Source organism: Macroventuria anomochaeta (assembly GCF_010093625.1).
Source record: "Macroventuria anomochaeta strain CBS 525.71 unplaced genomic scaffold BU25scaffold_10, whole genome shotgun sequence".
Taxonomy (NCBI): Eukaryota; Fungi; Ascomycota; class Dothideomycetes; order Pleosporales; family Didymellaceae; genus Macroventuria; species Macroventuria anomochaeta.
In genome coordinates this window covers 189,830-214,422 of record NW_022985371.1, presented here as the reverse complement: position 1 = coordinate 214,422, position 24,593 = coordinate 189,830, and the positions used below count along the sequence as shown (strand labels likewise).

General features: G+C 52.3%; 10 protein-coding genes across 10 annotated transcripts; 5 read left to right on the top strand and 5 right to left on the bottom strand.

Moving 5' to 3' along the window:
* Positions 1-196: 196 nt before the first annotated feature.
* Positions 197-1,448, bottom strand: BU25DRAFT_409171 (carbohydrate esterase family 16 protein). The gene has a single exon (XM_033705996.1). The coding sequence runs from the start codon at positions 1,334-1,336 to the stop codon at positions 323-325; it is 1,014 nt and encodes a 337-aa protein (XP_033563463.1). The 5' UTR covers positions 1,337-1,448; the 3' UTR covers positions 197-322.
* A 250-nt stretch (positions 1,449-1,698) lies between these two features.
* On the bottom strand, positions 1,699-3,656 carry BU25DRAFT_364342 (Scramblase-domain-containing protein). The gene has a single exon (XM_033703787.1). It carries the CDS (start codon positions 3,421-3,423, stop codon positions 1,720-1,722), a length of 1,704 nt encoding a protein of 567 aa, XP_033563462.1. The 5' UTR covers positions 3,424-3,656; the 3' UTR covers positions 1,699-1,719.
* Positions 3,657-3,855: 199 nt separating this feature from the next.
* BU25DRAFT_409169 (uncharacterized protein) lies at positions 3,856-5,936 on the top strand. The gene has a single exon (XM_033705995.1). The coding sequence runs from the start codon at positions 4,133-4,135 to the stop codon at positions 5,567-5,569; it is 1,437 nt and encodes a 478-aa protein (XP_033563461.1). The 5' UTR covers positions 3,856-4,132; the 3' UTR covers positions 5,570-5,936.
* A 1,530-nt stretch (positions 5,937-7,466) lies between these two features.
* Positions 7,467-9,376, bottom strand: BU25DRAFT_409167 (putative aflatoxin efflux pump). The gene is made up of 3 exons (XM_033705994.1): positions 9,148-9,376; positions 8,676-9,082; positions 7,467-8,629 (listed from the first exon to the last, which is right to left on the bottom strand). Exons 1-3 carry the CDS (start codon positions 9,301-9,303, stop codon positions 7,552-7,554), a joined length of 1,641 nt encoding a protein of 546 aa, XP_033563460.1. The 5' UTR covers positions 9,304-9,376; the 3' UTR covers positions 7,467-7,551.
* Positions 9,377-9,575: 199 nt separating this feature from the next.
* BU25DRAFT_389311 (uncharacterized protein) lies at positions 9,576-12,367 on the top strand. Its single transcript, XM_033704512.1, has 2 exons — positions 9,576-10,642; positions 10,689-12,367. Exons 1-2 carry the CDS (start codon positions 9,680-9,682, stop codon positions 11,883-11,885), a joined length of 2,160 nt encoding a protein of 719 aa, XP_033563459.1. The 5' UTR covers positions 9,576-9,679; the 3' UTR covers positions 11,886-12,367.
* A 2,304-nt stretch (positions 12,368-14,671) lies between these two features.
* On the top strand, positions 14,672-15,531 carry BU25DRAFT_465380 (uncharacterized protein; the record flags this gene model as incomplete). Its single annotated transcript, XM_033710651.1, has 5 exons — positions 14,672-14,830; positions 15,022-15,217; positions 15,286-15,319; positions 15,388-15,446; positions 15,505-15,531. The coding sequence occupies exons 1-5, from the start codon at positions 14,817-14,819 to the stop codon at positions 15,529-15,531; spliced, it is 330 nt and encodes a 109-aa protein (XP_033563458.1). The 5' UTR covers positions 14,672-14,816.
* A 662-nt stretch (positions 15,532-16,193) lies between these two features.
* BU25DRAFT_18916 (retinol dehydrogenase 12) lies at positions 16,194-17,611 on the top strand. Its single transcript, XM_033700984.1, has 2 exons — positions 16,194-17,242; positions 17,295-17,611. Exons 1-2 carry the CDS (start codon positions 16,530-16,532, stop codon positions 17,566-17,568), a joined length of 987 nt encoding a protein of 328 aa, XP_033563457.1. The 5' UTR covers positions 16,194-16,529; the 3' UTR covers positions 17,569-17,611.
* Positions 17,595-19,941, bottom strand: BU25DRAFT_409163 (diaminopropionate ammonia-lyase). Its single transcript, XM_033705993.1, has one exon. It carries the CDS (start codon positions 19,911-19,913, stop codon positions 17,655-17,657), a length of 2,259 nt encoding a protein of 752 aa, XP_033563456.1. The 5' UTR covers positions 19,914-19,941; the 3' UTR covers positions 17,595-17,654.
* A 301-nt stretch (positions 19,942-20,242) lies between these two features.
* Positions 20,243-21,793, top strand: BU25DRAFT_389303 (amidase). Its single transcript, XM_033704511.1, has 3 exons — positions 20,243-20,459; positions 20,517-20,831; positions 20,881-21,793. The coding sequence occupies exons 1-3, from the start codon at positions 20,359-20,361 to the stop codon at positions 21,770-21,772; spliced, it is 1,308 nt and encodes a 435-aa protein (XP_033563455.1). The 5' UTR covers positions 20,243-20,358; the 3' UTR covers positions 21,773-21,793.
* Positions 21,794-21,886: 93 nt separating this feature from the next.
* Positions 21,887-23,345, bottom strand: BU25DRAFT_389301 (monocarboxylate permease-like protein, mch4; the record flags this gene model as incomplete). The annotated part of the gene is made up of 3 exons (XM_033704510.1): positions 21,887-22,794; positions 22,850-22,942; positions 23,003-23,345. The coding sequence occupies 3 exons, from the start codon at positions 23,343-23,345 to the stop codon at positions 21,887-21,889; spliced, it is 1,344 nt and encodes a 447-aa protein (XP_033563454.1).
* Positions 23,346-24,593: the final 1,248 nt, after the last annotated feature.

The window sequence follows — 24,593 nt, the reverse complement described above, 5'->3', positions numbered from 1 at the left end:
GTAGCAGTCGAGCACCTAAATCAAGAACATGCATTAGTGGGCCCATTACCAAGACACTGGACGTCGTGACGCAAAACAAACGGAACAACATGGCCACTGATTCCGTAGAAGTTTTAGCCCAGGGAGAATCTTGTTCAGGGAGATTTTGCAGGTAGTCTTCTCATTTTGCTGAAACACGAAGAATTGTACAACCGTAGCCATTATGATTTTGACGCGCCTACGACATATAATGTGGCCTAATGATGCATGTTCATAATCAGGCGCTCAGTTTGACTTCGTTCGCACCAACTCATAGCGACCCAGCCCTATACATCTTCATTCATCAGCGCCCCTGCTCACCCAACCACCTCGCCAATACTTTACTAAACACTTCATGCACCCGACTAGTCAAATGTCCCGAGTTATACCACAGATATGTATCCAGACCTTTCCCGCAACCGTACTTCTCCGGGTTTGTAAGGATATCTGGCTGGTTGTATCCAGGGCAGAAATTGGTAGTGTTGGTGAATCCGTGATCTGCAGCATCGTCAAACACCTGGTTGAGGACGGTGTTGACGTCGAACTGCAACACCGTCGCATCCGTGTGATTCTTTTGAAAAGCGGTCGCATGGGACGCGAGGATGCCATTATAGGTGCTGACGAGGGTCTTGTTCACGCTGGGGCTTGGGCCACGGTCCAGAGGCGGCAGGTTCAACAACAACAAATTCCTATACCCCAGCTTATACACCCTCTCCCAAAGCCGCTCCTGACTTGTAACGACCTGCTCGTACAACGACGCAAAGCTTGCGTTCTTGTCTCTCAACTTGGCGAGGTCGTTGATGTCGTTGATCCCGATCCAGAGCGCCACCAATGCTTCCTTCCTCTTCAGTATCTTCTGCAGCGCGACATCTCCGTACTTTTCGAACTGCTCGATCTGCTTCTCAAGACTAACCGTGTGATTCCAGTGCAGCGGCGTCAACACCTCATCAGTATTACTCCCCGCGTACGCGAAATCCCAGAGCTGTTTCTCACACTTCCTCGGGTCGGTATGCCCCGGCTTAACGCCGCAGTTTGTGATGAATTCGGTCCAGACTGGTCCGCCGGAGGCAGTGGATGTCTGGTTCTGCACGATGCGGTTGCTGAAGAGTTGCTGGGGTGTGAAGGAGAGGGAGAAATTGTCGCCGATGTAGGTGTAATTGGGATGGCCGAGGAGGCCTTGGACGAAGGTGTAGGAGTCGCCGAAGGCGATTAGGGATTTTGTTTTATTCCAGCTGAACTTTGCTTTCTTGGGTTCGGATGTAGGGGCGGCGAAGGTGGTTGCGGCGAGCGCGGCGCAGGCGAGAGTTTTGAATCTCATGGTGAATGGAGTGGAACTGGGCGACGTGCCGAAGCTCGACCGGAGACCATGTTGACGGTTCCTTCCATGTATATATGGTTGCTGTCGATCTTGTCCGCGGATGAGATTGAGATTGCGCGGCGGAAGAATTGCGACCGAGGACCTGACTTCGGGGTGTTTTACGATGGCGGCATTGGTCGCCGTTGGACCGTTGCATGCGGGGTACTCCGGACGTTTGATCGAAATGTCTTTAGCCGCAAGATCCGGGGAAATTTGTGTCGTGCCGTGGCTGGTGATGCGGCTTCGCTAAAGAAAGCTTGGTTGAGAACAACCGCGTGAGGCAGGATGGTATCTATGCTATGCTATGGAAACAATGATGATACGGTAGTTACAGTTTTGGTGGATCAGAACCAGTCACCCCAGTCCGAGTCGCCGCCTCCACCATCACCACCTTGGTTTTCACCACCCCAAAAGCCTTGCTCCTGGTCCTGTCCTCGTTGATCTGCCCAAGGATCGCCGCTCTGTCCCCAGATGTCCTCTTCTCCTTGAACACCTTGCTGACGATCCACTGGCGGCTGGTGCGGATCATTCGCTTGCGGTGACATGTCGTCAGTTTGTTGTGACCCCCTTCCTCTCTGCATAGCTTCGTATCCAGCCATCGTCGCAGCGCCAGTCGCCGCGCCCTCAGCAGCACCGAGGCCTCGAGCACCGGCAGCAGCTTCACCCAAGACTCCAGACTCGCCAGCTGCTCCAACTGCAGTTCCAGCGCCAGCGGCACTGGCCTCACCTGCTGCTGCACCGCCCGCTGCAGCACCACCAGCAGCCTCCCCACCACCGCCAAACCAGGGCACCCACATCGGCCACATCATACCGCCTGAGCCACTATGCCGACTGAAGTAATCAAAGTCAATACTCACAGCCGTCGCAAGCATGACAGCACGCTGATCGAGGGTCATGCCCGGCCCAGCCTCTACTTGCCTAGTCTGGCTCACAAGATGCAAAGGCTCCTGTGCGAGCGCTGCGGCGTCCATTCGTAATGCGTACACACCCGTGTCTGTAAAGATCTCGCGCGCAAACCCACCGAAGTTGCGGTTCACGGATCCCAGTAGGCGGCCGTCTTCAGACATGAGACTGAAGTCCCAGGAGAGGAAGCGCTCGTCTACACGCGCGAATTGGAGCATGCCGACTTCCCTGTTATCGCCTTCTGCGACGGTCATAGCCTTGCTATCGGATAAGGCGAGGTTGCCCGGGGCGATCTGGGGAGTGCCAGGTGCGGCGTCTGCGAGGTTGCGGGCGAGGAACATGTTGTACTTCCGTCTTAGCGGCGCCCACTCCTGCTCTGTGGCACCGATGATGCGCATATCACCCAGATCCATGCTCGACACATTCGCACTCGTCTGCTTCACGATGCTGGCCGCGCTAGTGCCCTGCAATTGCGTGGAGCTTGTGTATGCGCCGCCGTGCTGTCCCACTGCGTCGTAGACCCGTATGCGCGAGTTGATCCAGCTGAACGGCCTGTGAAACCGCAGCACTTCCTTCTCCTCCCGATCGAAGACGTGTGTTGTGAAGCTTCGGTGTGTCTTGAACATCTGCCGTGCCATAGCGCTGCCGAAGCCGTGGTCGCGCTCAGCGAGGTAGCCAATATGGTTGCCGTGCGGGTCCATGATTACGTAGCGGTTCGCTTGCTCGAAGCCCATCAGCACGTTCATCATCTCGAGCTGCCGCTGGATGACGATGGCCGAATTGTCGAGGAGGCGCATCGCCGGATGTGTTTGTTTGAGAACTGCGTGCGGGTCTTCGGGCACGTGGACTGGTGTGAGGAGGGGGTTTTGCGAGTCGGGCGTGGTGGCGAGAGCATTGGATACTGCTTCGACTCTCGATGGTTCGGTCGCGCCTGTGTTTGCTGCATCTTTGGATGGCTCATTGTGCTGGTTCGCTGGCTGTTCGCTGCCATGCTGTCCTGATGGTCTCGCAGGCTCTCTTCTCTGAGGTGGTACATGACCAGGTAGGCGACCGCGAGGACCTCGTGGATGAGGTGTGCCACGCGTTGCGAATGCTCGGAAGTGCTGGCATGGCAGCCGCAACGACCATCGTGCTGCTGGGAGCATTGCGCAGTGAATTACAAGCTCGATTTATTCGTATAATATAGCTCGTGCGATTCTTTGATTATCGATCAGACAGAGATGTCTCCGTAGACGTGATGTATCGCTCCCTGCTGCGGCGTGGCGCGGAGGTTTGATGAAGAAGTTCCATGTCATTTGAAGAGCTCTCGTTAGAGCTGCTCGAGATTACGTCACCAAATCCTTATCTCTTATTCGTCCATAAGCATCAGACCAGGCCTAGAGAATTATACAAGAAGCTGTATATGCTGATAATTGATCATTCAGCTACCATGGCCGCAACGGTTGTCGAGTCGATGCTGCAAGGTGTTGTGGCTGACCAATCAGCAACTAGCAATGTCGCGGGCCGACCACCTCCGAAAGCTATGACTCTCAAGAGCTTTCTGCCTCGCGAAAACTTCACAACCTTCAACTGCCTCGCAACAACGCCAGCACACCGCCGGCGCGAGGCTTCATTGAACCGTAAGTCAGTTCTCTTTCGCATCTCATCTCTCCCTTCCATGATGACAACTTCAAATCATATCAGCGGCACAGCGTGAACATTCACTTGCTAGCGCATGTGCTCTATGCTGTCTTCCGTTACAAAATAGACTACAACGGTATCTGATCTATCAAAATTCGCGCATGCTTTGCTCAAACATGTTCGGATCAACATCTGACTTCAAACAGATCCTTGTAGCTACACGCTCAAACCAGCATGGCAACAGAGACCGTGGCATCAGGGCCAGCTTCGACTCAATCTGAGCCACCTAAGATTGATGCTGCTGTGCCCAATGGCCAAAAGAGTGCAAATAGCGGTCCTAGGAAGCCTCGCCAAAAGCGACCAAACTACAATGAAATTCACGTCAAGCCACTTCCGCTTGATGTTCATCCATTGCCAGCCTTCATCCCACATAATCCCTTATCTATCGTGAGGATTGCCATCACCCTTCTTTCACATTCGTTGCGCACACCCAACTCGCATAAGATCGTTCATAAGGCCTACTACTCTGAAGACACCCAGTCTATTCATGTCACAGATCCTGAGTCTATCCGCGCGCTTTGGGAGCAGGGATTCTGGGGCAAGGGGTCGCTCAGCCGCAGTGAGCCGCAATGGTTACTGGCCGAAAGGCGAAGACGCGGCATCGAAGCCTCAACGGCGAGCACACAGATCACGCAGGCACGAAGAGAAGAGCGCAGGCAGTTCAAGCTTGAGCGTGCGAAAGCGCAGCGAGAAGCAATCGAACAGCAGCTGCGCCAGGAAGGCAAGCTGGACGCCGATGGTACCGTCAATGATCTAGTCGAGGATGGCATCGTGGCCGAGTCGCCGAGAGGGACAATCTACACTCCTGAAGCTGGCGACGTCGTGGGTCCCACTGGTGATTCTATCGTCTCAGAGGTTGACAAGAGCATCGCAGAGAAAGCTCCCACATGGGGCGAAGACGGAGCTGCAGACGCAGAAGAGATCAAGGACATCGAGCACTTGCAACTCACGCCGGAAGAGGCATTCTACCTCACATACGTTCTTGGCGCCCTTGACATCATCGAAGGTAACTTCGTTGACGGTAACACAGCACTTCCTGCGTGGTACCTCGTCCGGCTTTACAGCGCCTATGCCTTGTCTCCCATCGACGACGCCGCCATCATTGGCTTGAAGAAAGCCTTCCAGTACCGTGAGCGCCTCGCTAAAAAAACCGCCGCCCTACCGAGCACACAACAGATAGCCCCGGACAACTCCTTCCTCCTCAAGTACGTCGTCTACCACCACTTCCGCTCCCTAGGCTGGGTTGTTCGCCCTGGCATCAAGTTCGCCGTCGACTACCTACTCTACCTCCGCGGACCTGCGTTCCACCACGCCGAATTTGGTGTGCAGATCATTCCGTCGTACTCGCATCCTTACTGGTCCGAGACGCCAGAGCGTATTGAGTATCGCAAAGGGAAGGAGAGCAAGGACTGGTGGTGGTTCCACAGGGTGAACAGGGTACAGACAGCTGTTATGAAGACATTGGTGCTGGTATATGTTGAGGTACCACCGCCGTGGGATGGAGAGACAAAGCAAGATGCTTTCGGAATCGATATTGGGAAGGTACTGAAGAGCTACACCGTCCGGGAAGTTGTGTTCAAGAGATGGAGCCCTAGCCGGAACCGAGACTGAAGTCGCAGCAATAGTTAGCAGACATGCCTGCCAACTTCCTTCAGAGCACACAGCAGGAGGTTGCTGAATCAGTGCTGACGTAATCTTCCGACCTTAGTACCGCAGCTAGTTCTGTCGCGTCAGCACCGCGCATGAGGTTAGCCAACAACATCAACAACCTACATCGAATCAGACAATTACGCCACGAACCTAAAACTGATCTGTTGAGCACAACACCCGCGAGATGATCCGCTTGCTCCTTTGTGGGATCCCGAATAGCGATCCGTTCGAGCCAACTGGATGGTTCACTGGTCCGTCTTTGCTTTGGCTGGAGTTCTTCGATAGAGAAGCCCTGCCAACATGAATGAAAACCCAAGACATCCAAGAACTTTACTCTGTTTTTGAATCCACGATGCTAACGCGCCTCCTTACCATCGCATCACTTGTGAGCTTTGTCCGGACGAGCTCTGCGGTCAAGACTCTTACCTCACACAAAGGACTCATCACGACCGAGTATGACTTCATTGTAGTAGGCGGCGGTACAGCCGGGCTTGTTGTAGCAGCACGATTGTGGGAATACCCATATATCACGGTTTTGGTGGTCGAAGCGGGGAGCATCGATGGCGACTACCTTGATGCTGAAGTACCTTTCCTCACTGCAGAGTTGCACCATATTGGTGCAGACTGAAACTACACCACGACACCGCAATTCAGCTACAACAGTCGATCCATCAACTTCCAGCGCGGCCATGTGCTCGGCGGTAGTAGTTCAGTCAACTACATGGCTTACAACCGCGTCTCAAATGACGTCTACGATCGCTGGGCAAACATTAATGGCGACGCAGGATGGTCCTAGTCAGCACTAAAACCGTACTACCTAAGGAACTCACGCCTTGTAGCACCTGCTGATAGGCGAAACTTCACGGACGAAGTCATCCAGCCTGCACGCGGAACTGGCCCGGTCGAGGTCAGCGTATTCGGCAAACCATATCCGCTGGATTACCAAGTCAGCGAAACCAGCAAAGAGATGGAAGGGAGATATGCATTCAACCGGGATCTTAATGCTGGGGATTTTGTAAACCTCTCGCGATCGCAGGGATTGATTGCAGGTTGAAAAAGAAGTAACGCAGCTACGGCGTATCTACATCGGTTAATCGATGACTACCAGGACGATCTCAGCTTTTGTGGAGACAATCTGGATGTTCTGCTCAACACTCAAGTCACGAGACTGCTAGACACTAGCAATGCACAAAACTGCCCTGGATTTATCATTGCCGAGCTTGGACAGCCGTCTTCAACAGAACGTTTCGGTGTTACCGCCCGCAAAGAGATCGTTCTATCCGCCGGCGTAGTTGGAACACCCAAGATCTTGTTGCAATCTGGCATGGGTCCCTTTTCGACTCTTTCCATACTCAGTATATCTGCCTCCCGTCATCGGCCCGAACTACCTAACCACCGACTTCGAGCAATACACCGATGTACAAGCAATGCGCGATGCCTTCACCGTACTCAGCAATCCCTCTCTCTCTGGCTACATCGGTGCGCCATACGGTCCTCTCGCAAACCTCACCTCGGACACGAAACTCCTGGAGTACGTGAGGCAGCATGGTGTGACTATTAACCAGTGTTGGAACCGCGAGGATGGCGCCATATGGTGCGGATTGGGAAGCTGTGGATCCAGGCCTGAGGGTCAAGGAGACGAGAGGATTGAGGATTATCGATGCGAGTGTGTTCCTTGAGATTTCGGAGTGTCATGCCATGGCGCCTGTGTAAATTGTCGCGGAGAAGGCGGCCGATGTCATCAAGGAAGCCTATAGTCTCGAGGCATGAGGAAGGCTGGAAATATTTGCAGACTTCACGGGCACTTTGCCGACAGATAGGTTGCAAAAGAGGAAGATGGATACAATAAAAAAGTAAAGCTGAGATCATCATTATCTATAATCTGTCTACGTTCAATCCTCCAGGTTCAGATTCGAGCCGTCATTGTTCACTGACTTGAGAATTTAGACCTTCTCTGTGCCCTCCGTATCCTCTGCGCCCTCACTCGTCTTCGCATCTTTTACACCTTTGATGCTCTTCCACTGCATCATGGCAACACCCACAATCGTACACGCGCTGAGAATAGCAGCCACAAGAAAGACCCGTGTAACGCCAAGGTTGTACGCTTCGACGACTGCATCGATCTCGTCGGCCGGTACGACGTTCCGAATATCAGTCGCTCCCGTGTCCACAATCTGCTGCGCATCCAACCCAGCAACACCAGACAGACGATGCACCAACTTCGTCGCAAAAACATTCTGGCAGACCGACAAGAACACAGCACCACCGAGCTGCTGCATAAGAAAGCCTAGCGCCAGACCCAACGGCACATCTTTCTTCGGCAACACGCCCTGCACGACAAGACTGGCCTGCTGTCCACCACACCCCAGCCCCAACCCGAACAGGACTTGGTATCCGATCCAGTAGCTGTGATCCGAGGACCTTGTCATCGTGCTCAACAACCCCGCTCCGATAGCGCTGAGAATCGAGCACACGATCATGCCGGGGTTGCAGTATCCGAGTCTCTGCGTCACCTTGGCGGACAGAACACTCGCTACAACCATTGCTATAACCATCGGGATCGTATTGATGCCGGCATGCGTCGCGCTGAGACCCTTTGCAACTTGGAACCATATGGCCAGGTAGTATGCGATGGCCATGACAGACCCGTAGTTGAGGAATGTGAAGATCATGCTCCCCGCGACTGAGCGGTTGAGCACGACGCGCGCAGGCGCCATGGCCGTCTCTGGCATGAATGTCTCAACGATGCTGAAGATGATGAGGAGAACAGCGAAAGTGACTAGGAGCCCGATGATCTTTGGGTCGGACCAAGCGTACGTTGTTCCACCCCATTGTAGCGCGAGGATTAGACATACAATGGAGGGAACGAAGAAGAAAATGCCTACGGGGTCGAGACGCTGGATTTGTTGCAGGATAGTGAGGCTCTCACGCTGCGGCGCGTCTAGGTGGAAAAAGAGAAAGATGATGAGTAGTGTGATGGCGCCGATGGGGAGGTTGATGTAGAAACACCACCGCCAGGTACTGCACTTGTCAGTGATTGGGTTCGCGTAGGAATGGGAAGACTCACGCATAGTCTGTGAAGGAGCCCCCAACAATCGGTCCCAAAACCGCACACACACCAAACGCCATCCCAAGCACCGCCGTATATATCGGCCTTTTACTCAACGGCACCATACCCACGATGACCATCATACCGCCCTGGAAGATGCCCGCCGAGCCGATGCCAGACACCGCGCGGCCTACAATAAACGCCACCGAGGATGGCGCGGCGCCACAGACAGCGGAGCCGATCTCGAAGATGAGTATGGAAGTCAGAAAACACCATTTTGTCGAGTACAGGGCGTAGATGCGGCCGAAGATCGGGTTGAAGCAGGCGCCGGTTAGCAGGTAGGCTGATCCGTACCAGCCAATGTCGCTGATGGAGTGGAAGTCATTGGTCATGGCGGGGATGGCTACGGCGATTATGGTGCGGTCCTGGGATAGCGTTAGCTGGGGTCCTGATGGGGATCTGATGGGGGAGTAAAGGGAGGGAGGTGTACCAATGCGACGAGGAAGATGGACATGTACATGCCGATCATTACGGTTATGAACTTAAGAGATCGTGGGTTGAAGTTGCTGTCATTGACGTCCTTATGTTCGAGGGATTGATCGTCCGGCTTGGTGGGTGCCTCGTCGATTGCTCTGGTAGAAGACATTGCGAATGACGCTTTGAGTAAGATTTTTGGTGGGGTCTTCGAGGCGCTTGTGCTTGCTTCTGTTCATCTTGTGTGTCCAAGGCATTTTCTTTATACATTGTCTTTTCGGCTCCGACAATTGCTGCCTCTCTACACGGAGTCGGAGATAGGTAGGGATGATGATCTGTGATTGGCTGTGAGGCCGAACAACGCTTGTTGAGTCCGAACAACGCTAACGGGGAATTCTAACACCCGAGAATGCGGACATCTGACACGTTGAACCCGAAAAGGCGCACTCTTCATCGCGACTTCATCATCAATAAGATGTTTGGATATCCCCGACATTTCGGTCCTTACACTTTTGACCTTTCTGGTTCGCGTTGAGACTATCCTCATCATGGCGTCACGACCGACCACCCCCTCAGGCTCTGCTTATCGCCCACCTAAGCCGCAGCGTATCCTCGCGTGCGTGCTTTGCCAACAGCGCAAAGTCAAGTGCGATCGTAAATTTCCCTGCAACCATTGTGTGAAGGCAAGGGTACAATGTGTACCCGCCCAGCAGATGCCGAGACGGAGAAAGAGGCCTACTGAACAAGCACTCACGGAGAGACTGAGGCAGTATGAGGAACTGCTAAGGAGGAACAACATTGCGGTCGAAACCACTGACGATATGGACGTCGAGGGAACCTCTGCAGACGTCGAGGGCCAAGGGTTGAGGTCCACAGGTCAGACGCATTTAGATGGTGTAGCACAAGTTCCTGATGGGCAACCAGCAGGAGCTGAGGTTGTCAAGAGCGAATACCAAACGTTGGGCGAGGTCAAGAACTTCTGGGATGCGATGCATCAAAGGCCTCCTGATTCTCATGATGTCACTGAGGAAGCAAATGTCGACAACAACTTCGGCAATCCTACGTTCGATGATCTTTCAGAGCCGGTCATTATCAAAGTCTGGGGCCGTGTGTACGATAGCGACCACAATCACCTGTTTGGAGACTCTAAGATCGATGTCCCTTTGTCAACATTACATCCTAGCCATGTACAGATCTTCAGGCTTTGGCAGATCTATTCGGACAACATCAACCCGCTGCTCAAGGTTACGCATGCGCCAACCCTTCAAGCGCGCATCCTCGATGCTGCTGTCGATGTTGCGGGCATCAGTCGTGAACTGGAAGCACTGATGTTCAGTATATACTGCGCTACTATCATCACTCTTAGTGAGGATGATTGCCATGCTATGCTCGGAGATTCAAAACCGAAGCTGCTCAGAAAGTACCAGAATGCTTGTCATCAGGCTCTTATTAACTGTGGATTTCTGCGGTCTAGAGAGCGTGACTGCTTGACAGCATTCTTCCTCTACTTGGTGGGTCGTCCAAAAGCACTGTTGAGCACACTACTGACTACCTTAGGTCTCGCTCAGGCCAGACACCCATCCCCACACACTATCGCCGATGTTCGCCATCGCTTTCCGGATTGCTTACCGCATGAACATCGCAAACGAGGCTTCTAACGTCAAACATGGAGTATTCGAAGCGGAGATGCGCCGTCGACTGTGGTGGGCGATGGTCGCATACGATAGTCGCATATCCGAGATGACCGACTACAAAACCACTCAGCTCATCCCGACCTGGGACTGCAAGATTCCTGTGAATGTCAACGACTTCGATCTGAGACCGGAGATGACTACACGCCCGACAGATCAAGAAGCGTCCACCGAGGCACTCTTCGCCATTGTGCGTGGTGCAATAGGGAACTATGTCAGACACAACGCCTTACATCTCGACTTCATCAATCCAATGCTCAAACACGTCGCCAAAGCAACTCAACACGTCTTCGACCCATATGATGACGATCTGAATGGGCTCGAAAACATCATCGAGAACCGACACCTCAAGTACTGCAATCTCGAGAACCCATTGCACTACATGACGATTTGGTGGGCTCGCAATCACCTTGCCAAATACCGCTTTTTCCTCCACTGCTCGCAGCACTCTCGATCGCCTGATCACCAAAGCACCGTGCAGCGTGACGCGATCCTCTCGTATGCGTTTCGCATGCTCGAATGCGACACTGCGCTCATGTCGTCACCTCTCACTAAAGGCTACCATTGGCTCATTCAGTTTCACTTCCCCTTCCCCGCATACGTGCGCATTGTGCAAGATCTACGCTCACGTCCGGTCGGCGCACATGCGGACAAGGCGTGGGAAATCATGAATGCGAATTACACGGTGCGTTTTGTGGATATGGAGCCGAGTGCCAACATTCTATTCAAGATGTTTGCGTCTACTGTCTTGCAAGCTTGGGCGGCGAGACACGCCGCACTGTTTGGTCAGGATGGTGCAGAAAGTGCAAGGAGAATGATTGTCGATATCAAGAAGAAGCTGGGGCAGCCTTCGCCTCCCATCGCGACTGCGGACGATGCTGTGCCTCCCGTGCAAGGAGGGATGTCGATGCTTCCACCGAGTGAAGTCCAGGTGTTTCCCTCAATTGGTCAGGACTCAGTCAATTACTTGGACCCGAGTCTCGCAGAGCTGAACACTGATCTATTTGAGATGGACTGGGGGAACGTTGACTGGAATGCGATGTCAAGGATGGGTTGGCCATAATGCAAGCTGCGGTGTGTAGCTGTGTCAGGCCTATTTCCACCACTCAGATACAGGCGCACTGTACGACAGGCTACTCGACAGCCTCGTCTAACCGCCTGACATGTAAACAAGCTTTTGTAATGAGCATACGAGATGTAGTTGATCAGCCACGGGGATAGCGCCAACCAGTCCCTGGCGCTAAAGCAGCCTCGTCGAGCCCCACCCGTCACCAAACACCCTGCCTCTTACGGATACCACGCCCTTCCATCGGGCTGAGCACTTGTGCGGCCTTGTGCACTCAGGCTTCCGGAAATCTTCCTAGGTTTATATCTTGTCGGGATAACCTGTGAATCCAAGATTGCGCCCGGTCTGCGCCTGCACGCTCGCATCTTCCTTAACGATTACGGTCACTGACTCGCATAGTCCCTGCGCACGGCGACTGCTTCTAGATCTGCTCCAACAGCACTGTCCATGCACTTTGCCTGGTTGTACCTTCTCGTGAGGCGAGACTTGGCTCTAAATTTGACACCTTCAATTGCGGGTGGCTGACTGTCGCGCGCACCGAAGATAGTTTTCCAGCTGAACTTCGGTAGGCCTGAAGGTTGCGGCATGCCATCGATGATATCCGCAGCCTCCTCCATCATATAGAGCCTTGCAGCCTTGTGCGGTCTCTTCTACATGGACCTTGCACCACGAACGTCCTTTATAGCGGTGTCGCATTCCACCTATCTGGGAACATCTGGTTCCGTCCTCTCTTTCAGTGTTACTCAATTCTCATACGGCTTGATATAATCGTCTCCAAACTCTTCCTGACCTCCGCCCTGGTCATCAACACTCTGGTCAATGGTGCTTCTATACCCCGAAATTTGTCCATACGGGATTTCGAACCTACTTGCTCAGGAAAAGACCAAGGCGCAACATTCACTTACGCATCTGGATCCACATACGACGTGACTTGCGGGCCTGACTACCTGGGGGCAACCTGCGCTCCTTCCAAGCAGCAAAGCTCAGAGGCTGCATCGCCGCTTGCGACGGCGAGTCTTCATGTGTTACCCTCTCGTACACAAGCAATATCTGCTATCTTCAGAGCCAGCTCACCAATGCGGTAACCAATGCTAACGTGTGGGCGCTAAGAAGCAAAACGCAAAACCTAGTTTGAGCTGCCTCAACAAAGCAGACAACGGCAAGGCCTACCAAGCTTAAGGGGCCAGTTCAAAATCATCTGCGGACAAGAATACGGTGGAGGCGATTTGATGTCTACAAGGACAGCATCCTTCGAAGACTGTATCGAAGCATGTGCCACCAACACGCAGTGCATCGATGTAGCGTAAGTCTTCACTTGATCGTGATGAAAGTCTGGAAAGCTCATTGCCGATAGCTATGTCAACGGAGCCTGCTATCTCAAGCAGACTACCTCCGCTCTTGCTGATGCCGATTATGTGTGGACTGCCCAATCCCAATACAAATACCGAATCAACGAAGACCGAAGAGCTTACATGTCTCAATTCGAAAGACAATGACAGATCCTACGTTGCCAAGAATGGCGGTACGTACACTGTTGATGCGGTATTGACCATGCCGGGGATGATCTCCAGTCCTTGGACTCAACGACCTTCCAATCATGTATGGATGCATGCGACGCTAGTCCTGGCTGCTTGGATGTCTCCTGGGTGTGGAGAGCATGATACCTGAAGAGCACACTCAATGAAGGTTCCGCTGTTAGGTACGTCTGGACTGGACGCCTGAACAAAGCTGCGCAGTTTCTCTCAGTGGTGCCTAGCACCACCCCATCTACGGTGTCGTCGTCCACGCTTTCACTACCGGATTCGTCCTCGACGTCGTCTGCAACACCGCCACGAACGTCTGCATCTATGAGCGCATCTTCGTCTTCTAACACTATTTCATCTGCAATTACGCTCTCTTCTACGAGTACTCGTCCACGATAGTCCGCCCATCTTCCTCCACGACCAGCTCGAGCTCGAGCTCGAGCGCCGTATCGAGCACGTCTTCCGCAACCTCGAGCACACAGACTTGCACCCCGACCTTCTCGATAGGATTCACTAGGAAAGACAACGGGGCATATTCCGGATGGACAGCGATGATGGGAGACTACTTCATCTACAGCAACACCAACCCTATCTATGGTTGTAGCATGGGAGTAATATTTACAACGGGCACCGACATCAGTACGAAGTTCGCGATTGACTCCGCCAACAACCTGGTCTTTGCGTGGGATACGACTCAAAGGCTCTCTGCGGACTTAGCAGGCACGTCAACTCCTGGCAGACTCATGTTTGGTCCAACGTCTGCTGTGATCGCTCGTACTGCCTGGGGAGCACCTAATGTCTATCTGACGTGCAAGCGCGATGTATTGACAACGCCGAATGGTCTTATCTGTAATCGCCCTGGCGACTCAATCACAAAGATGTGGAGATATGGAGGGTCGATGTACCTTGTCAACACAGCTCCTTATAGTTTCTTCTACGAAGTGGGTCTCACGACAGTGAATGAGGGCTGCAGCAGCACTGTCAAGCTAAAGTCTTGATTGAGGACGACTTAGCGTCTCATCACGTTGAAAGCCCAGGTGAGGTGCTTCACTGACTGCCTCAGTAACGAGACGAGACACCGGAAATGAGAGATGGGAGGCTGATCCACCGGGCGAAGCGTACGGCACTGCAATTTGAATATAACGGAAGTAAACCATAATGTCTTGAAGCAAATCAAAAATTTATACCTCAGCCATGGTAAGGCACGAAGTTTCAATCTCCGTCACACCCTTCAAGTTCAAAATCTGTCAATCCAGATCTCACAGATTCGAATCCACTTCCTACAATAGGATACCATGTGACTTAAGCCACGTGGTTACAAAGGTACTATAACCTCAAAGTTGCGACACTCGTTGAGAACGAGGTGTCGCTGGCGCTTCGCAAGGGAGGCAACGCCACGCTGAACATGTACACCGTGGGGTAAGCAAATCGTACAACTTGGTATGATCAGACTGATCTCAGGACATAGAGGACTTGTGGAAGGGTTGAGATGGTTGGTCTATCTGTGAGCTATGACGAGGATCGATCGGGACTTTATACTAAAAGGGAATAGCAGTGAAGGGATGGGGAACCAAACTGAACTAACCGAATGAGCTGGACAATCAGTGCAGCGGACCGCTGGCAAACACTGCAACGGACCGCTGGCGAACAGGACTCAATACTACGACTCAAGCGTGGGCTACTGTACCCAATGAGCTACAAGGCCGCGCAGCCTACCACGGTGTCTTCCAGAACGGTACAGTATTCCTTGGAGGTAGCCATCCTGTGTTCAAGGAAGGCATCACACTCGTGCATGAGGTGGGACATGTGAGCAGAACGCTACACCTTTCTCGTCTGCGACTCAGATGCAACATGTACTGATGTGGTTTTCCTAGTGGTTCGGCCTGTACCATACCTTCGCCAACGGTTGTAAGCAAAGCTACAACTATTTAAGTCTATTGCCGTATAGGTGTCAGATTGTCTAGCGAATGTTATAGGTTGCGGATACTCCGATCGAAGACCAGCCGCTTGGCCTGGGAGGATGCGAGGTAGTAAGGTACGCCTTGGAGTTGTTTATCTCTATGCACAATATCGTGGCACTGACGTCTTAACAGATGTGGCAGCGTGGGCCGATGGTATAATAAGATGAATACTGCGATGAGTTGCTGTCTAGCTAAGGGAAGACGGCTACATACCTGACTCATAACACACTAGACTAGGGTAGTTTGCTATAGGTATAGCCAGGCCTTGTACGGACCGATTGATACCATAACAACAGCAATTCCTGCCTCAATCAAACCGGCTTAGATTTCGTCCGTACGTATGAAATTGATTTCGGCAACACTCATGCAAACTCATGTCGAGTGTCGCAACTCTTGGACGCCCGGGCAGATTCAGAAGATGCGAGAACATATGGCTAAGTTCCGTGGCGGTGTGTATCCTGGAGTTGATGTTGGCAATATACGTGAGGATTCTTTGTGAAATGAAGCATCCAATGGCTGTGAGGGGATTCCAGAATATGTAGACGATGTTATCGCTTACTGTAGTCGGTAATACATCGATGGCGTGGCGATTGTCACCAATGCCGTATTGAGGCTCTATACATGTCTGGTCCCCTATGCGTGAGTCTGCCATGTAGGGTTTGCGTATAAGTTTGGTGTTTTTCGTAAAGCGGCCGAAACATGCGGAGCGAGCTGCCACGTGTACGAGACCATTCCGTAGACGGCCCGATATGGGCGCCGTCCGTGACGATTCCATTACCCGCCGGCCAGCGGACTCAAGACCCGTTATGTGCTGGTTGGTGCTCTGGGAAATGAGTGCAATTCGACTGAAACGCCGTTCAAGCTCGTCCGGATCTGTGATGCGTCTTCAAGATTTGTGCACCTGGTCCAAAATCAGTGCTGCGTAGCTTGCGCATACAAGAATGCTTCGGCGTTAATCTTTAACAGCGTGCACAGACGAGTCGAACTCCATATACGGTCTCTCTATCGTTGAAAGTAGCGGCTCGAACGTTGAGTATAAAGAACAAGAGCTATTTAGATGCTGAGAGCCATCCTCCAAAACAACTGCATACACCTTCCTGCACACATCTCGCTACAAGAGCCAATTTCAATACACAACTCCCAACAAACTTCGCATAATGCCTTCTTCTATCATCGGCATCCTGTTCTCACAGCTTTTCACTTCAGTCCCCAAGCCTACCGACTCGTATGCCGGAAAAACAGTCATTGTGACCGGCTCCAATATCGGTCTTGGATTGGAGGCTGCACGTCACTTCACACGTCTGAGTGCTGCCAAAGTAATCTTGGCTGTTCGATCAATCAACAAGGGAGAAGAAGCAAAGAGAGACATCGAGAAGACAACGGGCGTCAAGAATGTCGTTGAAGTCTGGCAACTGGACATGTCATCCTACCAATCTGTCCTCGATTTCGTCACACGCGCGGAGAAGGAACTTGAAAGGCTCGACATTGCGCTGCTCAATGCAGGCATCTCGGCTGGCAAATTCGAGATCTTCGAGAAGGACGAGTCCACCATCACCGTCAACGTTGTGAGCACATTCTTGCTTGCATTCGCATTGTTGCCGAAGCTGAAGGCTACATCAGTCAAGTTCAACACAAGGCCGAACCTCACAATCACTGCGTCAGAGGTGCATTTTGCCACGCAATTCAAAGAGAAGGACGTCCCTGAGGGTCAGATCTTCGCCAAGTTGAACGAGCCGACAAACGACATGCAGGAGCGTTACTTCGTTTCGAAAATGATGGAAGTCCTCGTAATCCGAGCTATGGCAGATCAGAAGTCTGCTTCTCAAATTCCGATCACCATTAACTGTGTCAATCCTGGATACTGCAAGTCGTAAGTGCAACATCCCACAATATCAAGTACGAACTTTGCTAAAGTCATATAGTGCAATTGCTAGAAACTCCGGGTTTGCAGTAAAACTCGCACAAACACTCATCCAGCCCATTTTCGCACGTACCACGGAGGAAGGTAGTCGGACACTTGTCCATGCTGCGAGTCAAGGTGCGGAGAGCCATGGGCAATACATGTCTAATTGTGAAGTCGCTCCTGTAGCTCCCCTTGTGACGAGTGCAGTGGGATACAAGACGCAGAACCGAGTCTGGGCGGAGCTGTCGAATAAGCTGGAAGTTATCAAGCCTGGTGTTACATCGAATCTGTAGGCGCTTGCTTAGTGATGGTCGCTTAAATTGCTTGTATTTCATGTAGAAATTTTATTTATTGCCTTGCTTTAACACGCACAGCGGACTCATGCGCAGAAATCCCGGATCGTTGTCTCCAGCACGTTGGTCACTTCGCGAATGCTCGAAGCACTTACCCACTCTTCCTTAGCATGAAGTCCCTCTCCCTTCGGTCCATAAACAATAGAAGGTATACCAGCTTGGTTTAATAATCCAGCATCGCACCAAAACGCTCTGCCTGTGGGCGATGGCGCGTTGCCAAGCGTCTTCGCCGCAGACGCGATGAACGACTGTACGAATGAGTTATCATCCGCCAGACCGGATGGAGGGCGTGAAAAAGTGATGCGCGGGCTGCTGTATTTAAAGTTCGGGATTTTGTTTGCAAGCTTGCTCAGTAAGTCTTCGAGATCCGCCATGATGGACTCTGGCGACTGTGATGGTACTGTGCGGAATTCGACTGTAAGAGTGCACATGGCTGGGTAACTGGAGGGCTCTTCGCCACCAACGATGCGCCCACCGTGTAGTGAGGCTTGCCCTAAACGAGGATCTGAAGGCATCTTCTTGGCGTAGTCGAGCAGGGCAGTCTGCAGATATCCAGCGAGGAGAATGGCATCTACACCCTCCTCTGGCAGGGAGCCGTGCGCCGCAACTCCCAGTACGTCAATCTCGAACCAGACGAAACCCTTATGACTCGTCACGATGTCTTGTAGAGTTGGCTCAGTGACAAGCGCTGCGTCTGCCTTCCATCCAGCCTCCAGGACAGCTTCGGTACCCTTTGAAAGATTCTCCTCGTCCGCAACGGCCGCAAGGATGACATTGCCGCTTGGCCGGGTGCCTGAGTTTGCTATCCTCACCATAGCTGCCATCCCTGCAGCAACACCAGCCTTCATGTCCAAGCAACCTCGGCCGTAGATGCGGTCATCTCTCAACTCTCCGCTCAACGGGTCCCCTGAAGTGTACGTAGAAAGGCTGACGGTATCGATGTGGCCGTTGATCATCAAATTCTTCCCACCTCCGGTTCCACGGAGAACGCCCACGACAGACGGTCGCCCAGATTGGGCTTCGACCCAATGCGCCTCCATACCCCGGTGCTGCAGCCACGCATTGACGTAGTTCGCGATCGCGGTCTCTCCAGCTCCAGCGGCTTCAGATAGATCAGGATTTGAGGAGTTGATCGTCGTCAATATCTGAGTAAGCTGAACAGGATCGTCGCTGGATACGTCTAGAGGTTTCTCGTAGTCACGCAGACCCTCGGTGCTGAAAATGACCACTACAGCGTCCTCAGCAAGCCACACAGGACGTGAGGGGGTGTCTGCAAGACGCCATAATGCAGCAAGGGATGCACCACCACAGGGGCCGCTGTTGACAGTTCTCTCTGCTAGATACTGAATGGCTTGGTGTGACTCGAAGTCTGAAACAGTTGCACTTGCGTCGATACCTTGCTGCAGGTCCTCGAACACAGTCGATGAGAGTGTGCCACAGTTCATACCCTCCATTGTGGTTTTTGTGGTAAGTACTGGTGTCGACTTGCCGGCCGCTAAGCTTTTGTACAGACACGCTGCGGTGTCAGGCTCCACTGACATGACAGCGCAGTTGCGATCTTTCGACTTGCAATGACGCACAACAGCGTGTGCCAAAGAACCTACTCCGACCGGAGTGACTACAAGATCTGCTTTCAGGCCCTCTTCCTCTAGCTGCTCTTCAATCTCGGACAAGAGAGTGGAGTAGCCTTCGACGATCCATTTCGGAATGTCCTCGTATCCCTCGAAAGCGGTGTCCTGAACAAAAAGTCCGCCTTGAGTGGTACTCGCCTCGTCCCAAGCCTCACCCATGGCACCATCATAGTCTTTCTTCGAGACAGTAACCTTCGCACCTTCTGAAGAGATGAGGCGAATGGCTTCATCATTGACTGTGCGGGGTACATAGATACGAGCTTGGATCCCCAGGATCCTGGCCATGGCAGCAAGGGCTCGTCCATGATTGCCTGCGCTGGCAGTGAAGAGCACAATGCTTTCCTTCTGTGCAGCTTGCGCGATCTTCTCGAGAGGTGAGTCGGTAGGAATGCCAGTCTTGGCTATGATGGCGCGACACGATCCCCATGATGCACCAAGGATCTTGAAGGCCGGGAGACCAAGTCGGCTGCTCTCATCTTTGACGAAGACAGATTTGACTTTGAGCTTCTTTGCGACCTCGTCCAGAGAAATGAGCGGTGTTCGCGAATAGTTGGGAAGCTGTTGGTGGAATTGGTGTACGACGGAGAGATCGGAGTCGACTTGGACTGGTCCAGTCTTGTTGTTGAAGAAAATAGGCCTGCGCGATTGAGCCATGATAAAAACTTGCGTTGCTTGAGGCATGGGAAGGTGCATTGGCGTTTGACTTTAAAGTCGTCCGGCGCAAGGGTCCAGAGGCGCACCTAAAAGTTCCCCGTCGGCAAAGTCAGCGACTTCCAGAACACGTAGCGTAGAACACTCCGTGGGCCACAAGTAGTACGTAAAGTCGAGAAACCACAAATTCTATGGTCCGGAGAGTGGATATGGAGAAATTGTCGGCAAGACCTTGAAAGTCCTCTGTCTTTCATCAAATCCAAAATCCAGCCACTGTGCCGCCATCGCCTTCTTCGTCAGCGATTGCATCGGCCCTCAACAACCACACAACATGTATCTTTCGCAAAGACTGTTGCATCGTCTCACGACTCGGACGTCTCGTGCTGCTCGCGGTGGCTGCTCAAGAGCATTCTCTACCACGCCCATATGGCAGATTCGAAGTGTCGATATGAAGGAGTCTGACTTCCAGACACTGAAAGTCGACCAGCGCAGAATGATGGAAACACTTCATCACACCTGTAGTTTTGGTACAGGTCATCGATGGGGACAGTAAGTACACATATTAGCTGCAACAGAGGGTTTTACACGTACTGACCCTTGTACTAGAGCAGCAACCGAGACAGGCATGAAGCGCCTTGCTCTTTCAGACTCAGACAAGAAAGTGCGTGACTGGTTCGTCGACACAACGAAGTCACTTGGTTGCGAGATCACTATCGACAAGATGGGAAACATTTTTGCAGTGCGTCCGGGGCGTAGGCAGGATGTCGCACCCATCTTTGTTGGTTCTCACCTCGACACACAACCCACCGGTGGCCGCTACGATGGAATTCTGGGCATTCTAGCTGGTGTTGAGACGTTGAAAGTGCTGCAAGACGCCAATGTTGAGACCGAGTATCCTATTGGAGTGGTCAACTGGACGAAGTACGTGTTGCAACCGCTCCGCTTTCAAGAGGAAACTGACTTCTTGCAGCGAAGAGGGTGCTCGCTTCCCTATGACTATGGTATCTTCCGGTGTGTGGGCTGAAGCAATATCACTAGAGGCGGCGCATGGTCTGAAAGAGGTCGGAGGTACCCGCGCGACTCTGCTGTCGGAGCTGAAGAGACAGGGCTACCTTGGCGAGACACCGGCGAGCTACCGCGCAACCCCGATGAGTGCTCATTTCGAACTGCACATCGAACAAGGACCGATACTCGAGATGGAAAAGCAGAAAATTGGAGTCGTGAATGGTGTTCAGGCATACAAGTGGTACACAATCGAGGTCGAAGGGAGAGCGGCGCACACGGGCACTACACCCTACGGTGCTCGAGCAGATGCCCTGCTGGGTGCCGCACGCATGATCGCACACTCGAACAAGAAGGGCCATGAGCTGTCAGCTCTTGCCTCCACTGGCATCCTCACGCTGGAGCCAGGCAGCACCAACACGATCGCTAATAAGGTCAGCTTCAGCCTCGATATCCGCGCTCCTGACAATTCGACTGTCGAAGCCATGGAAGCGCAGCTCAAGAAAGACTTTACCGCTCTTGCCGGTGAAGAGCCGGTACCACTATCCGTTATTTGGCGCACAGACAGCAACTCACCAGCTGTCAAGTTCCACAAGGACTGTATCGATATTGTAAGGCAGTCTGCAGATGCAGTATTGGGCAACAGCTCATTGCATCGAGATATGACGAGTGGTGCTGGCCACGACAGCGTCTACACCAGTAGACATTGCCCGACAACGATGATATTTGTTCCGAGCAAGAATGGTGTCAGTCACCATCCGGAGGAATGGACCAGCGATGAGGATTGTGCGTTGGGTGCTGAGGTGTTGTGTCAGAGTGTGATTAGATATGATCGTAAGCTAGCTGGTGCGACATCGTAATTTTGAAGGGTTTCAAGTATCTGGGGTCTTAAGCTTATCTCATTGAAATTCGGTTGTTCCTGAAAGACTCGGTCGTCGTTGTTACAATCGAATTGCAGTCACGATTCAAAATCTTTAGCACATTGTCTTCCAGTCCCGACCCCAGCCCACGATTCTTGCCACCAGAAACACGGCGAAAGCAGCGAGGTAGAGACCACCAGCGAAGATAATCAGCCCTGTATAAACTCCTCCGCTTGCTTCCAGAACGGCACCGGCGGCGGGAATGCCAATCAGCGCTGCAAAGCTCGCAATCGAGAATGTAGTGCCGTTCCTCTTTCCGTAATCCTCGATTTTGCAGACTGCACCAACGCAGACAGGCGTCAAGCTGATTGCAGTACCAGACCAAAAGCCGAACACAATGGCAAAAGCTGTGATAGCTGCCTCGCTCCGTGCAGCTGTAAGCCACAAAGCGAAGATAAGTGTGGCACATGTCAAAGATGTTGCAAGCATGGTATTGAAAACACCAAAGCGATCGGCAACGTAGCCAGGAAGCGCACGTCCGGGGATGGCGCCAACATTGAGAAGAGCGCTGATGAGGTAGGCCTTCTGCTGTTCGACTCCTGCGTAGATGGCGTACAGCGAAATGAAGGAATATGGGACGAAGACGGCAAATTCGACGAGAAACACAGCCAGTGTAGTGAGCGCGTACTTGGCATCCTTAAGTGCTTTGAGATCGATGGATGCACCGGCATGCTTGTTGTGGGGAAGTCGCTTCTTGAGTAGTAGGCAGGCAATGATGCACATGACGAGGCATACAAAACCGACGATGCGCATAGTCCACGGGAAACCGATGATTGGGGCAAGGTAGAGAATCAGGAGTGGAAAGATAACACCACCAAGTCCTCCAGCTGTACAAGCGATGCCGATGGCGAGAGCTCGACGCTTGCAGAACCAGTGGCCAACGACGGACACTGCAGGTGTGAACAAGAGGCAGGCTGAGGATCCACCAAGCACTCCGAAGGACAGCAGTAGTTGGTAGTATTCTAGAGGACTTCATGAGTGAAAAAACTATGTCACTGCATTGTGCCGGACACATACCTGTGGAGACACTCATGCACATTATAGCTGCAACAATACCAATGCTGCCAGGCACAATGAGATATCTGATATCATGGGCATCGAAGATTGGTCCTAAAGAACTGCACGTTAGCAATGTCTTGAAGCAGCTAGCATGTATCGGTATGTACTCACCAACTTGTGCACCACCAATATACAAGAAGAATGCGTATGCACTGAAGATCCAACCAATGTTTGACTCCGAGTAGCCATGCAATTGATGCTCAGAGACCCATGCCTGGAGAACGCCAACGGTGTTGAGCAGACCCATAGATGGTATCATAGCACACCATGCACCAAGCACGACCAACCAGGCCGTGGCACCTCCTTCGGGGTACTCAGAATCCTCGTCATTCCTATTATACTGCAGAGACTCCAGTTCATTGTTGCGTGGGTAGTTCGATTCAGTGTTAGACTTAGTATCGATTGCGGTAGGAGCGGGGGGTTCAGACACGATTTGATCTGTTGGAGGCGGCATTGAAAGCGACATCGTGGTATTGAAAAGGCTAGCTTGATGATGAGGGTTACAGCTTCCAGTGCCGCTCGACGAACGTATTTGACAGGATTCTGATCAACGCATATGCCAGGCTTGGGATGACAAACGTAGTCGCACAACAGCCTCGCTGAGAAACCCACACTCAACGTTCGATTTCTTCGATGGCGGCATTGTCGATTCCGGGGTTTTCATTAGGGTCCATGCGTCGAGTCATGTCGTTGTGGGTACTCGCTACAACGCGGACTTCCCCGACGGAAGATCGCTTTGTCCAATGATGGCCATGTTTGCCTATAGGCACCTCCTACACAAGAGGTCCAAATTTTCGTTCATTACGTTATTCACGAACCTCTGTGACGAGAAAACTTCCGGACTTCGGCAGCCGTTACACAGGACTATAATCTGTTCAAGCAGGAGTGAAGACTTGCCCGTCGGAAGCCTCGCCGTGTGCTGGCTTTGTGTAGCGTTTATTGTCCAGATACCAGAATAGCAAATTTCCTCTCCTGGGGACGCATTGATTTGTCTGAATGAGGAGTGTTCGACATGAAGTCACCGTAGGCGTAACGTTCGCCCTTCATGTGAAAGTCATCAGCGAACATCTTGCCCAAGTCGAGGAATTAGCGGACCGGTGAACAATGCTCGCAACAGAACAAATGCTGTTGTTCGACGCGTCGAAAGCTTCTCCCCAGGTGGCGGCGTGTGTGAACACGTTTTTCTTGTGCTCTCATTGGTCAATCGATTTAGTGGGCTGCCCCACTTCCTTGCCTGCATCCATCTGTTCTCTGCATCACTCTCATTGAAGCGTCAAAACATAATCACTTCATCGAAGGGTCGTTATCGATGTGGCTGTACCTCTCAGTCTTGAATCTATATCCCACCTGTTCAGGCAAGAGCCCAGAGAGGTTCCTGACAATATTATTGAAATATGATCTCGATTGATTGTGTTTCTTGTGTGTATTCAAGAAACCTGGATCAGAGACCGCCCATACCGTGTCTGTGCGCGCAATGCGCGGATTTGCGCAATGCACTGAAACACCAAAATCGTCAATCCAAAATTGAGGCTGTAGAGCCACACACAATGGTTATTATCATGAGATTTTCTGGCCGAGTAGTCTATAGACCTATATGAACAAGTTTCTCACTCAAACTTTTGTGGCGCTCTGATTGGGCGGCTGCGGCTGTTGTATTTTGCCGGAGGGGATGGGGAGCAAGGCGCGGCAGCAGCATGACTAC